The sequence below is a fragment of the Symsagittifera roscoffensis genome, chromosome 7, assembly GCF_963678635.1.
Source record: "Symsagittifera roscoffensis chromosome 7, txSymRosc1.1, whole genome shotgun sequence".
Taxonomy (NCBI): Eukaryota; Metazoa; Xenacoelomorpha; order Acoela; family Convolutidae; genus Symsagittifera; species Symsagittifera roscoffensis.
This window is the reverse complement of record NC_087068.1, coordinates 1,036,779-1,053,038: the sequence shown is the minus strand read 5'-3', so window position 1 is coordinate 1,053,038 and position 16,260 is coordinate 1,036,779. Positions and strand designations below refer to the sequence as shown.

Sequence of the window (16,260 nt, the reverse complement as noted above, 5' to 3'; positions counted from 1 at the left end):
ACAAAAACGACCACACACACAACGTCACCACAGAGTAACCCGAGTGACAAATTAGTGTCAGAGTTAAATACGTCAACTACGTCAGCCCAACGCAGTTCACAAAATAGCCCCTTACAACGAGCAATTAGTTCACGTTACGTGATCGACAGACCAACTGGAACGTCATGCTCACCAGACAAATCTTTCATTGACAGTTTTAACGACGCAATGAAGATCCTCAAATCCATCTCGCCACCAAAAAACTCGATGACATTCCAAAGAGAATGTGAGAGACAAGATCGCCCTAAATGTCTCATTAAACAAGCAAAGGACGAGAAAAGCAACGAATCGGCCACTCAACAGATACCACAGACATCATCGGCAACGAACGCCCCCAAAACTTCCATTCCACCAAACAAGGACGCTACTGAAAAACAGGAGGACATATGATGTGCTCATCATATAGAAAAAGCAAAGGGGAATGTTATCCGTACGGATATACTGGATACCGATTAGAACTCCGTCTACCTAAAACATTACATAGATTGTTCTTAGCCTGAACGTTAACCATATATACTTATGTAACATTGTGTAAACGTAATCATAGCTGTCTGATCTAAATTAAGTACCTACTAAACCTAACACCATATTCAATAGTTATTTATGAGTCTCTGTCTCTCTCATGATTTCGAGGTCAGATTCGAATCAGACTTAACTTTATCAACTGAATTAAAGTTGTTCTCTCAACCTTTCTAACTCTCTATTCTCAGTTAGCGAACAGCATAGACTTTGATTACATAGATTCTAGATTATACCTCACCTAACGGTTGAGGGTATAACACTGAGAGTGCCCTGATTTAGGTCGTTTCTGAGGCTTGCGGCGAGTAATGGGACTCTTTCAGCGAGTTGTTTCCCCGCTCTGATCCTTCGGCATGCGTCAGATGTATTCTTAGCTGTCTTCAGTCTTTGGCCGTTTTGCTAAGTTCTACAGAGTGTTAATGCTTTTATTGTCGTCTTTCTTTGGCCTAATTCTCCTATTGGTATGGCCTTCGAAATGCTTTCCTGAAATAGACTGTTCCCGCATCTCTTTTGATGTTAATATAGCTCTAGCTAGTTGTTCACGATCTAAATTAAATATTTTGTCCTTTATTCGAGAAAAACAGGTGCTAGATTTTTGCCTAAGAAGAACTTCAAATGCAGTTTTTTTTAAACTGAAAGCTTACTGCAACATATATCTTCTAAGTTTTGTCCCTTTACGGATTTGATATCCGAAAGTTTTGGGTCGGCTTGCATTGCTTACAGTTTCCTCTTAATAGTTTGAATACTTCGTGCAACTAAACCACATCCTCGGTGGTCTCCATCTTGGCAAAAAAATACCCCTCTGCTTGCAAAAATCTATAACTTTTTTGTTTTCAATCTCTGAAAACTGGTCCATTCGATAGATTTTTGTATGCTATGGATTTGAATAGAAACTCTTAGAAATTTTATGATCTTGTCTGCTCCGGTAGACCTTGTAATAAGTGTTGAAGGATATTTTAAAAACCTGTATACAGGTACTAGAACATACGATTTTGTCCCTTCTTTGTCTATCGTTGGTCCTGCGAAATCAAGTTGGAGCTCCTCGTTTGGGCCGGAAAGTTTGGGTAGACGTTTTGATGAATTGAACAGTTTTGATAACCTAATATTATTACCATAGAGGGTACTCCATCTGCAGTTTTGGCTTAAGTTGATTACATCCCTGTGCATCTTCCGACACTTTAAGTAGACCGCTGCGTCGATTTTTGAGTCTTGTCCCGGGTGAGTCCGATGTAGTCTGTTCAATACTGCCTTTCTCAGGCACATAGGGATTGCGATTTCAACAGGCACATAGGGATTGCGAAATAAATCAGGGCACCGCTGATTCAGTAATAGCGCAATAAGTTATGATGGTTGCTTTGTCCCAGAACTCCGAGAGATAACTAACTAGATGTGGAAATCCTTCCGTACCCATTGACAAAGGGGAGCTAAGTGGCTGTCCTCCGAAATTAGTTTGCCCAATAAATCAGCGTCGAGTAAATGGAGCGTCGAGTTGAAACTAGTTGTTGGAGTAATTCAGCGTCGAGCGGCTGCTTTCTCGTGGTAATGCTAATATCGTTTTTGATCTTATACTTAGGACGTGCTGTCTTTTGGAACCTCTTCAACTTAAGTGACCCTAACACATTGGCGTAATTGTTTCTTACCTTTAAATTGTTCGTCGGTGACAGTTTGGCTATTCTCCTTTTTGGGCTTTTTGCTTTCCGTTTGAGATTTCTGACTACTCTCTCAGATACCGAGGGTAAATTGAATTTGTTTTCAGATAAAATTTTCTGAAAATTAGTAGTAATTTTGGATTGTGAAGATTCGGGCATAAAAAACTTCAAGTAACTTCAAAATGTTAAAAATGGATTAGGGTTAAAAAATTGAAAATGAGATTTGACTGAATGAATTAGATTAGAATTTATAGTTTGTGAATTAGAAACAAGGCAAAATTTGGCAGTTATTGTAAAACTGACAAGACTATGGTTGATTGAATTGAACAATAAGATCGGAAACAATGAACTTCGAGTCGAACTAACTGAATGAGCGATGCTGTTCTGTGATTGATGAAAATCAATGCATAAATTTGCATAATACACGCATCGCTTCCTGAAGGGTCGAAAATTTTGTCCGATAATTCGCCGCCCTCTAGTGGTCCCATGGGAAATTGGCGGAACGTATCTGATCGGTTGAATTTGATACTTTCATCGACGACGCCCTCTTATGGTGATGGTACTGAGATTTGATTCGATGCTGCTGATATCTTCTAATTCGATGCCGTCTTGCGACTTCATGAGTTTGCCTATGACATGTTTTGACAAGCTGCGTCAAAGTTTCTGATTGATCTGATAACAAATTGTTCACCGTAACTTGATGTCGAAGGAGCAGGTAACTTTGGGTCCCTTGACAAATAATCAACTATGCCAATTTTCTCTCCTGCTATGTGGGAGATGGTATAGTCGATTGACAGCAATCTGTCTGTCCATCTTATGAGCCTAGATTGTTTTGTTCTATTTCCTTTATTTTCTGTGAGCGCTGATATGATGGGTTTATGGCCGGTTGGAACATGCAATCGATTTCCTAATAAGTATTTTCTGAAACACTCGCATGACCGGTCTACAGCAATTAATTTCAATTCATTCGTTCTATATATTCAATAGGCGGCATTCAAAGATCCTGAGGTGAATGCGATTGGCACCCAAATCGCAGGTTCGACTTCCTGCCTAAACACAGCTCCTAGTCCCTTTTGACTGGCATTGCATTTTACTCTCGATTTTCTAGCTGCATTGTAATGATATGTTTTAGCGATATCACTAATCTTCCTTCAGATTGTTCTGAATGCTTCGCCCTGGCTTTCTCCCCAACAAAGTTTAGCTCATCACTTAGTTTTAAAGATGAACTTAAAGCTTCTGTCGTCATCTGTAAAATTAGTTTAAAATGTGAAACGTGATTTAGTTCCCTCACAAAAGATCTGAATTGCTCCAGAGTTTTTGATGGGGTTAGTTATGCTTTTAGTTTAGAATGTTTTGATCGTATACCAACTGCATCAGATTCAAATCCTAATCACGTAAGAGACTTTTTGGAAAATTCGCAATTGCTTAACTTTAAGGCGAATCATTCTGTATCTGTTCTCCTTAGTACTTCTTTGAACGTCCTGTTCTGGTTCAAAATATCATCTTTGGTCACAATTAGTGTATCGTCTAGAAAACCTCGAAAACAGAACAAACCTGGAATACAACTGAATGTGTACTCAATTACCTTCTGGAATGTCAGTGAAGCCGTAAAAACTTATCTTGAATCTGTATGTAACCGTGAGTTCCGCACTTACGATGCTAATGTTGTATTGTTTCCTGATGGATTCATCTAAATGTTACAAACTAAATGCGTTTTTGAAATCTAAAAATGTGAACCAAACGTTTCCCTCTGATTCTGATCTATTGATTTAGGCCGTTGATTCTAGTATTTCTAATAAGTTGGACTCCTGGAGTTTATGCATGTATGTTTGATCTTTCATTGGTTTGGCGTCCATTGCTAGCTTTACTGACCCATTCTTTTTTGCTGTATTCACTACTATAATTAATTTATTAATCATTCGAGAGAAAGGCAGACGTCTTCCATTTCCCTTCCAAGAGAAAGTGGGAGCTGAGATAGAGACACTAATAAAGGAGAGGCACATCATGAAACTGGATTAGTGTACTAGCGGCCCTGAAATGGTCACTAGTACACTTATTGCGTTTAATGATGTGCCTCTTCTTTATTTGTTTCTCTACCTCAGCTCTCACTTTCTCTTGTATATGAATTAAAACACGTCTGCCTTTCTCTCGATTAGGTATTGAGGGTGAATTAAAAAGTGTGTGGACAATGGGGTTGTTTGGCTTGCCTATCCTGTTAAAACGATCTCTGCACTTTTTTATGTAGTACCCTTTCCAATTCTTGAAAACTTCTGATTGTCGTAGTTTTTCTGGCTCACTAATCTTGGCTACTGTTTTTGGGTGTGGCTTCATCTGTTTTGTTACGATTCTTAGGTGTGGTTGAATATATTATCCCCGAAGCACCTCATTCTATTTTCCGATATTAGGAATCTGGTTTTCTTCATTATCCAGCCGTTCGAGCTGATGTCGACCACTAAGTTTCCGAATATTTTGAATGCCTTGAGGTTATAATCTTCATATGATATTGAAGTTAGGTGTTTATCAATTGTTGGACATTTTGCGTTCGAGTTCTTCCTTAGTAAGACATCTGTTGTGTTCTTATCGACGAATGATTCTGGGCTACCCGTGTTACTGGTTGTACTGAATAGTAAGTTTTTCGCTTAATGGTGACTCTGAGGCTGTTCGTTCTGCCAGTTGCTGTGCTTATAATCTCTAATTCCTTGACCGAGTTTTCTTCATGAGGCTGTTCCTGAATCTGAGCACCGAATACTCTGGCTCGCTGTCTGAGTCGATTAGATTTGTCATTTCCTCTTCAACCTAATCTGACGCGACGTTGTCAACTTGTGGTTTTGCAGAATTGCAACAAGTAGCAAATTGGCCATTTTTCTCACATAAGTTACAATTTACTGTTGGAGTAGCATACTTGTCTCTATGTTCAGGGGCTAATTTAATGCCACAAAAAATAGCTTATGAAATTGAATTTACCGATGTTTGATGATTTTAATGATTAATTTTCCGACTTTCTTTCCTGGAGTTACCTTTTTTGGATTGTATTGACATGGTTGGTTCATGTTTAATCTTGAAATTTTGATTAGCACTATGGTTACCGAAAGCGTTCTGTCTTCGTAGGACACTAGCTGTTTTGTAATCCTTTTCTTGGAGTAAAGTAGCTTTCAAGGTGTCATCTATCGTTGCCCCGGTCTAACGCACAGTTCCCGTTCAATCTCGGAAATTTTCATTTTTGCAATAAATAGGTCTCGAATATGCATTGTAAAGTTGTATCCTCTTCACTGTATAGTTTTTTTTTGAATAGTATTTCACAAAGGCTATAAAATCACAAAAATGCACTATACTCAGATTATATTTAGATTTTGTTGAAGAAATTGTTTTTCTCCTCATAACCAAGTGCGAAAAATCGGCTTCATGGTAATAAATAACTGTTAGTCCCTATACTTCACCTTTTCTCCTTCGTTGTTTGTTCGCTTCGTTGTTTCTCGGAACAAAAGCGGTGTCGGTTGCCCCTCTGTTGTTTGCGTCTTCTGATTATTCTGAGGCTGGCACTGACTCTAGCATGGTTGGGGGGTCGTCGTGTACTGTTTCTGGTGGTGAAAGTAGGAAATTAGGATCACATCCTTCTTTTGGCGAGATTGCCAAAAAGAATTGTCACATCTAATTTTTTTATGGATAGGGGTTATGGGGAAGGTTTTCCCAGCATGCTGGTACTCCTATTATTTCTGTTCTGTCATCAGAATTTACGCCTGCTGACTGCGCCATGAAACATCCGGAGACTTAAAATAAAACTCCAATAGAAAGTCTCCAATGGATATGCTTATGTACGTTTTCAAACAACCTTTTGTGGTTTTTGGGAAAAACCTTGCTGATTTTATTTTCGGACAGAACACAAAAAACTTAGCAAAACTCGGAAAACATTAACTCGGAAAAGAGCTCGCCATACAATTTTTATGAAGACATTTTATATAATTTTCTGTACGTATGGAATTATATGGAGCTATATGACAAATATTTTTTTTATATTTGAAAAATTGTAGGACAAAAATTTGGTTAACCCGGTGCCATATAAACTACCCATTTTTGATTGACTAATTGCACAAGTTTCCGGCTTGGGTTGAGCACAGCAGATCACATATTTTGTTGAGAAAGTTGAAACATGCCCAAGTTTTGTTCATACGTTTAAAACATCTAGTTTGAGTCGAGCACAGTCGATCAAACTTTTTTTGGTTGAGACGCCAAAAAACACCCGAATTTGGTTCAGAGGGTCTAATTATAACGAATTTTGGTGGAGCTGGGCGAAACAAACCAGATTACGGTCGAAATGGTTGTAATAAAGTCTTATCACATCCACCATATTTGTAAGAATTCACCAACTTTGGAATAAAAATTGTAAAAATATTTGATCTTTTTTTCAGATAAAAGTTAAAGAGATCATTTTTTTTCGGTAGAAACTAATTTTTTAGTTATCGCCGAGTTTCATCTGAATACAAACCGTCACAAGCGTAAATATTCTGCATTTTTTCGAAAGTTGACTGACCTAAACAAATGTCACAAAAATTTTAGCCCCTTTTCCGCCAAGGACTTTTCTTAGGTATTAATGAAATTCAAATTCTGGTGCAATCTTTAGATATGCTTAAAAAAATCAAACGAATCAAACGAATGTTAAAAAAATCAAACGTTAAAATAAATCAAAATAAATTAAGAAACAAAAGATGTAGGTAAGAATCTAGGTAAGTTTTTTAGCGGTTTTTATGAAAAAGCCGCTCACTCAAATCGCTCAGTTTGAATAAAGACTTCTTTGAGCGCAATCATCTAAAAAATCACTCAAACGGCTCAAATCTTGCTTCAAAGTAGGTTTAAAATCTCGAATCGAGAACTCATCGCAGCAATAATTGCAGGTGGTCCTTGAACTATACTGCACTAACATAGCAGGCATTTGTTGGATAGTTCACGGAATTCAAAAATTTGCCCCCTTTTGAGCAACAAACAGGTACCAGGGCCGATGTAGGCGACTTATGTTTCGACAGTATCGACCAAATCTCTCCGTGGTTCGATTTCTCAATCAAATTTTGCTATGTTTCGACTTTCTCGACTCAAGGAAAACTTGTTCAACCCTGCTGAACGCAGTTCAGACATGCTTTAATTTTTTGGATCAAAACTTGATATATTTTGACGGTCTCAGCTTTCTCGTTCGAAAATAAGTTTTAAAAATTTCAAAAATTTGATTGACCAGGCTTAGCACCAATGGCGTGGAACCGCCGACCTTGTGATTGAGAGGCGTAGGCACCATGTTCAACAAGCGATGTCTCTTTAAGTACACATTTCACAAAGTACAATTTTCATTACGTGTAACCTCTAGGTAATTAAGTGAACAAATATGCTGTTTTCACGTTTTACGTATTTTGAACCACAGCTCGTCCGGAACAAGAACTCAACAAGAATAAGTGTTGGCATTTAGATGCATGTTCCGTCATGGACCAAACACATAATGTTTACTTGATGTCACTTTTAGAAAACCGCGAGACTCGCCACCTTTAGTTAGATTTGCAAAAGCTGAATTATGATTGGCTAGTTTAGTTTTAGGCCATTCGGTCTTCTTGGTAAGAGCAGAAACTGCCCTGAAGGAAGACGCAACTTGACATTCATTGTTTCCCTGCAGGTGCACTAGAGGAGGATGGAGGAGAGATAGAGGAAGAGGATGGTGGCAAGGATGATGGGGATGGGGAGGGGGAGGGGGAGGGGGGAGAAGTGAGGACGAGGATGAGTGTGCAGAAGACTCTCAAGTCTCTCATCTCCGAGTCCACAGCACACGGTATTGCATCCACTGTCTCCTCCAACAGCACACGGTACATATAAATACACAAACAATCCACATTTCACTTCTGTTTTCTTCCATGGACTACCTTTATCATTGTTCCGACTTTATTAACGAATGTAACGTGATCGGGGGGGATCGGGGTGGGTTTTTTCTATCGAAAAATTTCGACTTTTTACTGAGCCATCTTTGACGGAATCTTTTTATATAATTCAAAAGGTATTGTTGTTATGAACTTAAATTTGAAAATATATTTCACCTAAGATCATTTTTCGCTAAGTTCTGGGGGTTTAAAGATCGTAATTTTAGCCAATTTGGGACAATTAACGCGCGATATATTACGCGCTATTGAAGCGTCAGCGGAGACTTAATGCGTCTTATAAATCGTTCCAAATTGGTTGAACGAAGCTTATTTGCCATATTTGATTTGTTAATAGGAGCAAAACCTGTCACTTCACATCAAATATGGCGTTTGTGGGGATGATTTTCACAAAAAATCTCGTTATACATTTTTTTTCATTCTATCTTTTACATTCATTTTTTAAAATATTATTACTGCTCCATACACGTTATCAGGCAGTTGAAACATTCAGGGCTTCGCCCTGATACGAGCAGTCTTGTTAGAACTTAACGTTGTAATAGTTTCAGTATCGCTTAAGAAATTTCACTCGAGTTTGGTCACAGGAAGTGGCAAAAAATTCGATCCCAATTGTTTCAATAGAAAAATTATCAAAACTGGGAAACCAATCGGTGTCCTGTTGTATCGTGTTTTTGTGTTGGCACTGTATCTTTTGAGACAGAATGTGTGTTGAATTTGGCAATTTGTCAAAAATAACGGTTGTTCTTGAATGTAGATGTTATGGTATTTATCGGATTTGTGCAATTAATTTGCACACATTCGAAGTTTCAATTGGTCGTACTGATTCTATAGACACGAATTTATAATGAAATTGATGGACTGATGTAAGCTTCAACTATATCAGTCCATCAATTTCATTACAATTTCGTGTCTAGAGACCCAGTACGACCGACTTGTAACTAAATCCGAGATATCCAAGCTAATTGCACAAAAACGATACTCAATTTCCATTAAGTAATTCAAACAAATTTGGTGTTCCGACTTTCCGATTTTTTAAAGATACTTGTTGTTCCGGTTTTTTTTCTTCAGACCAATTTCGACTTTTTAAATAAACATTTTTGACGTTTTTTTGTAGCATTCAACATGTATTGTTGTTGTGAGCTTACATTTGAAAAGATATTTTAGCTGTGATCATTTTTGTAATGATATGGGGGTTTAAAATGTCATTTTGGCCAATTTGGGACAATTAACGCGCGATTTATTTCGCGCTAATAACCGTAAGCGGCGATTTGGTCCGTGTTAGAAATCGTTCCAAATTGGTTAAAGAAAGCTTATTTGCCATATTTGATTTGTTACTAGGAGCAAAACTTGTCACTTCATATCAATTATGGCGTGTGTGGGGATGATTTTCACTAAAAATCGCTTTTTTCAAAAATTTTCATTTTTTAATTATTTTTTTCTCCTGTTATTACTGCTCCATAGACCTCAAAAAGCAATTGGAACATTCGAGGCCTCGCCATGATACAAGCAGTCTTGTTTTTTCTCTGCCCCTAAATAAACAAAAGGAACTTATTGTACCTATTTTGCGATTTTTAAATTTTAAAGGTGTGTTTCGCGTCTCGTTCTGTGAAAATAGGATTAAATTGCTGGCCTCAATTCAGTGTAAAACGCATTAACTTTCATCTTACGCATATTATAATTACGCAGTGTATAGCAATTCAATTATTCCAAGTTGGCTAAATTAGGAATTTTGAAACTCCTCAAAAATTTCGCCATGCATAAATATTTCGAACTTTTTTGCCCCAATTGAATAGCATGCCCCAATTGAATTCTGAGACAGTTTAAATCTCCGCTTATGAGTGCCGAACATTTCGAACATTTTTTAAGGAAAAAATAGTTGTCATACAATTCCCATATATGAAAAATGTACGATAGGCGTTTGTGAATTATGTACTCAAAAAAACCTTTTGCAATTCTTTTTTGGAGATTATACCCTTCTTAAAGTTTGTTGGGCTACGTGAGGGGCTCACTTTGATATAATTATGTTTGTGATCGACTGGGTAATTTCAGCGTAATTTTTGATTGACTAAGAAAAACCAAAATGACCCATTTTTGGGGCAAAATTTCGGGCCCGAATTTCGCAAAATAAATTAAACCATATTAATTCTGCTAAAATTTTAAGCAAGTTTTGTCTTCATAAGTTTTCACCTAAACTCAACCCAATTTGAGAAAAACGGGTTTTAAATTTCAAGTTTAACGCGTTTTGTCCGGTTAATTTAAATCAGCACTGTACTCTTAGGAAAATAAAGATCAGATATTTTCTTAGGAGCGGACTTTTCGCAAAAAACTAAATATTTTCTAGTCTCTATTTCAAGGCGACCAACTTGATTTCCCGATCTGTCCGAAAAACTTAAAACCCTTTTTTTTGCGCGGCATTAAAAAACTTACGCTGCAGTAGAAAGTTTAAAAAAAACGTATCAAAAACATGCCGTTTTGGTCACCACCTTTTGGAAGTTTTCGCCGCAAAAAAGCACGTTTTTTTTATGCACACTAGCCCTCAAAATTCGTGTACATTGGCGCCACAGGTGCCTTTAGAACCGTTCAGTCAAAAATGGAGAGGCAGCAAAGAAGTACCAAAGGCGGACACTTTCGGTAGTTAGAGGATCTTTTCCCCCTAAATTCACTACTTCGCAGAGAGCTACTCTTCAGATATAGTTTTTTCAATTAGACAGTCTAATTGTTACCATCAACCTCTATATTGTTACCCTGAACTCCCATGACGTACACTTTTCCAATAATAGGAACAGAAAATCCTTTGCTAAATTCTCAAGGGAAAAACAGTTTTGTGACTTTGAATCAATTCGCAATGAAGAGGCCCTTTATAAATTCAACGCCAGCCATAACCCCATCAAGCTCCCATAACAATAGGAAGGAATTTGGGCTCATATATCCTTTCCAATTAACTCGTGTATAATTAAACCGTTTAAGTATTCATTACCCTATTTGAAAGGAAGTTTGACGAGGGCATAATGCAAAAATGTTCAAAAAATCTATTTCGAGAATCAAAAACTGAAAACACGCCAAATCAAGAAATACCCACTCCAATGCGTTCATGGGTTTCCTCAGTGATGAAAACATTGATTCAAATTGAAATCAAGAGCGACCAGTAATGTCTTGAGTTTTGTTCTGAATAAAACGTTGTGTCTACTGTTGTCAAATCGTCTGAATTGATTTTAGGGGTTCTTCAAAATATTTTTGTTACAGCTACTTTTGCTGAGCGTTTCAAAACTATTTTATACTCAGAACTATTTCAGACAACACGGTTCTCTAGCTCAGCTATTTCAGGATACCAGTGCAGGCTTCACTTTTATGACAACATACCTGAGCTAGAGAATGACTTTACCTGAAGCAATTTAGGGTAAAATAATCGATTTTACTAAGCAGGAGAGCTCAAGTCAAAATGATTTGTTCTCACTAAGGTCTTTTCAGTTTTTTTTCAACCGGAAGAAGACATTATTTGTGTTTTACTAGGGAAAAACTTTATTGGGTATTTAATTGGCGTTTATTGGGTATTTTCAATTTCATTCAGATTTTGTGCAGGAGCAGATGTAAGATTCGGGGCGAATATATTAGAGGGGCAAATCTCCATGAAAATTTGAATTTTGTTGTCAATTATTCTTAGTTCAATAAAAAAAGTTTTCTGGCTTCTCCTGGCACACCAAAAAGACCATTTAAGCAAAATTATCTGATCTACAGGCGAATGTTTGAAAAAAAAACTGTTTTTGGGATTTTTTGGGAATTTTTCAAAGTTCAATAAAAAAATGTTTTTGGCGGGCATTTGAGTTTATGCCTGGAGTAGCTTACTCATTCAGTAAATTCAGATAAGTTACACCTGAAACTTCTTAGTCTAACACCGATCTTACTCTTACTCACATATCTCTCAGTCTCAGTAGATCTAATGTATACTGGTATTTGCGGGTTAGGTAACTGGCTTTTATTCCAAAGGAGAAAAACTGTAGTCTAAATTAGATTTAAATTATTCTGGTGCTGAAACTACAGGTAAATATATACTGCGTCAGTGTTAAATATGGATCACGATTGGTTAGTAAGAAATATTTTATAGAGATTGTTTTATCAAAAATATAATTGGTTTTAAATACTAGTTTTAAACTGATTCCACTCATCCGAGGTTTAGAGAGTTTTTAGGTTTCTGATTATTTATTGTATTGAAGGATGGATGGGGAGATTTCTTAGTTTTTTTTGGAGTCTTGTTCTTTTGAAGCAGTGACTGCTTGAAAAAGGAAGAGATGTAGTTGTCTTCCTGGAGAGAAGAAGGGCAGTTGTCCGTGTTCCAGAAAAGGGTCTCGTTTTATCCTAGATCGTCTTGAGTGATCTTGTCAAGATTTCAGATTGATGCAATGATGAGTCGATTTTGTTAAGCTAGAGCGAGACTACTTGCAAGATGAAGTTTGACCTTTCCGTGTGAAGCGCCAAGTGAATAGGATCTGTATGTCAACTCATCATCGAGTCGGCCATTGTTTTTCTTCAATGAGTTCCTTTGTTGCAATGTTGGGTCTATACTTTAAATCCTGTAAGGGTTGAGACTACGGCAACGAACCAATAGATTTGCCATTCCAGAGTTAAAATGTCGTCGAGTGTTCATCTCGCTTTGCTGCTCAATCCGTTTTCTCTAAGAAATCTTTTTACCTTGCATAATAAATCTATATCTTGTTAGTGAGATCAGTTTTAGTAATGATGTTTTTTTATTGAATTTTGCAAAAACATTTTTTTTAGTTTCAGTTTTTTTAAAGAATTGCTCACCCTCGAAATAGCGGATCGGGCTCGTATCACATGATGCGCACATGTACTTCGAGCGATATCGTGTTTTGGTCGGTTAGGCCAGACGAGAGTGTAATTTTACTGTCTCTTTGAGCAGAGTCTCTTTTTGTGTTCAACTTTTCGTTTTTTTTATCAGTTTTTTTTTTCTCTTTTTTGTTTCTGAGTGTGTCCTGTTATCAAAAACAGATAGTTGTGTTTTGGGTTTTTGTTTTAATTTTTTAGTGTTTCAAGTGGTTTCAATAAAACTTGAAAGTCGATTTCAAACGAATAATTTTTCCAGTTTTAATCTGGGTTTTATCTGATCTGAGTGCCTTGCGACTTTCTTATACATGCGGTTCGTTTTGTAGTCTTAGTAAGCTGCGTTGGTTAGCTTAAGCTTACTTATACTTCCTTCGAACCGGGTTAAAAGAACGTTTGAAAACCATGAAAACAAGTTAGAGTTGTTATCAATTATTATTGAAATTTGAAATTTATTTATTGAACAATTCTGCGTGGGCGAGTTGCGGAATTTGGTGGAAAGAGTGTTTGAAATGTGGTCGAGTAAATGACAAATAATGAGTTATAAAAGAAGCACACAAAAAGGCTAGTTGCTTGTAATTTATTTGCATTTTATTAAAATATTACTTTTTTTTTGATTGAAATTAGAAAAAATTATAAAAAGAGTTAGTTTTTATCGTGTCGGATATTATGATAAGCTTGACGAGCATGCGGATTACGTTTTCAATACGAAGCAGAATTCAAAAAAAGTTCAAGCGTTTTGATAATTTTTACTTCTTCGGTAGGTGGTGAAATTTCATGATTTTTGTTTTGGATTAGATTATAAAGCTTCTGATTAAATTTAGTATTATGAATGTGCTCGAGTAGGTTTATTTCATTTGGCTGTACATAATTGTTGGAAATTAATAATTGGCGAGGGTCATCAATGAAAAAGTGCTGGTTAGTGAACAGTGGACTGTTGGCCGTCTTTCGGGACTATAATTACGGAGGTTGCCGTGTAATTTAGTAGATTTAATACAACAGTTAGAATTTATGAAAAATATTGAGGTGTATTTAGAATTGATAAACATAAAACGATGTTGTGAGTTACGGGCTGGTATGTTTCTGATATAATGTTTTTGTATAAATTTATAATCTGTGTACGTGTGGGTTAGTTTGGTTTTTAACATCATTTCATGCGACCAGTGAATGTCTCTTTCCGAAGTTAGAGCGGTTGCCTAATAATAAGTATCCTGCGTAGTGTATTTAAGTACTGCTAAACCAAGTGGTTGCAGTATTTGTGTTCTGTCTAGTTCACATAAATGATGAAGCGTTTCTAATTCAGAGAGTGACATTTCCTAAAAAATTTTAGTTTTTTTGTCTAGTTCAATTTCATATCAAGATATATATCAAAAAAGATTGCACCAAAATAGGCGCTACTCATTAGTGAAAGTTCCTGTAGTCGTGTATTATTTTTATCTTCTGGGTGAAGATTTCCGCCAGTCTTTCCAGCATTTTTATAAAATGTTACTGGGTTGTAGAAATTTCCCTTGTCTCGATTTTGATACGGGTGTGCTGGGTCAGTAATTAATTTACCTGTTTTCATATCAAAACGTTTGTCATGATTCTGAATATTTTGTTATGAAAAGTGGATTGGGATTCTTACATACTTCTATTTCATGGTAAATATGTAGGCGTGTTAATTTGTTTTGTTTTTCATCTATGTTTTTTGTGGGTTTGATCTAATGCGCATAGAATTGATTTTTGTTGAAAGGTACAGATTCTATAAAGTATTTTTGGTGAAACTTTATCAATCTTGCGTGAAACTTAGTTACTTGAAACGTGGTACATGTGTCTTCAGGGAACCAAACTATAGTTACCTGTGTTCGTGTAGTCAGGTCGCATTATTCTTGATTATTTTTTAAGATAAGCGTAAACCTTGATACAATATGGTATCGTCTTCTAAATCTCGTGTTAGTGGTAGTTTTTCTAATTGAAAAATCCAACCAAAAAACATTATTTCTTGGTAGCCTTTGTTTTTACTGTCTGCTTTTCAGCTTGATGGATTATTGATTCCGGTATGTGGTATCAAGTTTTTATCATGTAAGACATTTGTTGAACGTCAGTGTGCGCTATGATAGGGATTTATCATCTAATTTAATATGACCTTGATATCGTTTGTGCTTGGTGTGCAGAGTCTGGAAAAAACTATAAATTAACTAAGTTACGATTTGTGACTTTTTTGTGACGAGTTTTAAACGTTGTAATTCGTTTTTGCAATCCTGATGAATGAGATTTAAAAGTTTTTTGATTTTTTTTTGATAATGGGATTCATGGTCGAGTCTATTTTTATTGCTGTTTAAAGTTTGTGAACAATGTATTTTTTTCTAAAAAATTTGCTGTAAATTCAGCTTCTGTTACAATTGTAGCTCGTGCTTTTGAGTAAACTGTAGCTACTATAGTTGTTGATTCGATGACTTGTGGTTCCGATTCGCAATGTGTTACTTGAATATTTTTCTTCACAGTCATAATGTGTAACAAGGAGGTCTTGTGGTCCTGTTCTGGGGTAGATTTTGATAAGGTGTGGCTTATATAGCAGAGGGGAAAGGGTTTCTATTAGAAATGCTATTAAAAGATACATGTGTATGATAATCCTGAAAAGGGATTTAAAAATATTATAAAGTCTATTGTTTTTTTTTGTGTATCGATCGTACTCGTAGATGAGTTATGTTGTGAAAAATTGAGGGGTTAAAGATTGAGCCGTTATGTTTGGTGGAGGAAATGGTAATATATGAAGTACTAAACTATTTAATTTTACAGTGATTTCAAGATTAAGAGTTAAATTATGTTGGGTAAGGACTTGCATATTATGTTCTTGTATGTCTTTATGATAATTGCATCTGTATTGTAGTCCATTAAGTGCCCAATTATGTATTTGATTACTATCGAGGTGTCCGCCAAAAAGTGGAGGGGATGCTACACAGTGTTCCAATCTAATCGTACAGGTATACTTGTACCTTGAAGTTCACGATATCTGTCGTCTAGGTGATTTGGGAGGGTTGTGGGAAATGTAGTTGTTAGTGTTTGACCTGTTGCTGAGTGTGTTGATGGAAGTGAAAGAGTTTCGGGCAATGATAAAAAGATGTCTGATGAAATGACTATGGGTTCAATTACCAAGTTTGGTTCGCCTTGAAAAAAAAACAAAAAGTTTTTTTCCTTGAATTTAGTTCGTAGTGGTTTTTTTGACATTAAAGATATAAGAGAAAGTGCTCTAAAATATTGTTTTTTGTGTAGAATCAGAGTAAATTTTTTACTGCGTATATACATTGAAATCGTGCTGATGTTTTGTCTTT

At 36.3% G+C, this 16,260-nt stretch overlaps 1 protein-coding gene across 1 annotated transcript in view; it reads left to right on the top strand.

The window, feature by feature from the left end:
- Positions 1–16,260, top strand: part of LOC134851304 (uncharacterized) — a gene marked incomplete at its 3' end in the record, with an annotated part of 41,053 nt that overhangs the window by 2,770 nt on the left and 22,023 nt on the right. The window contains 1 exon segment of the mRNA XM_063867324.1: positions 7,858–8,044. Coding sequence (XP_063723394.1) covers positions 7,858–8,044 — 187 coding nt within the window.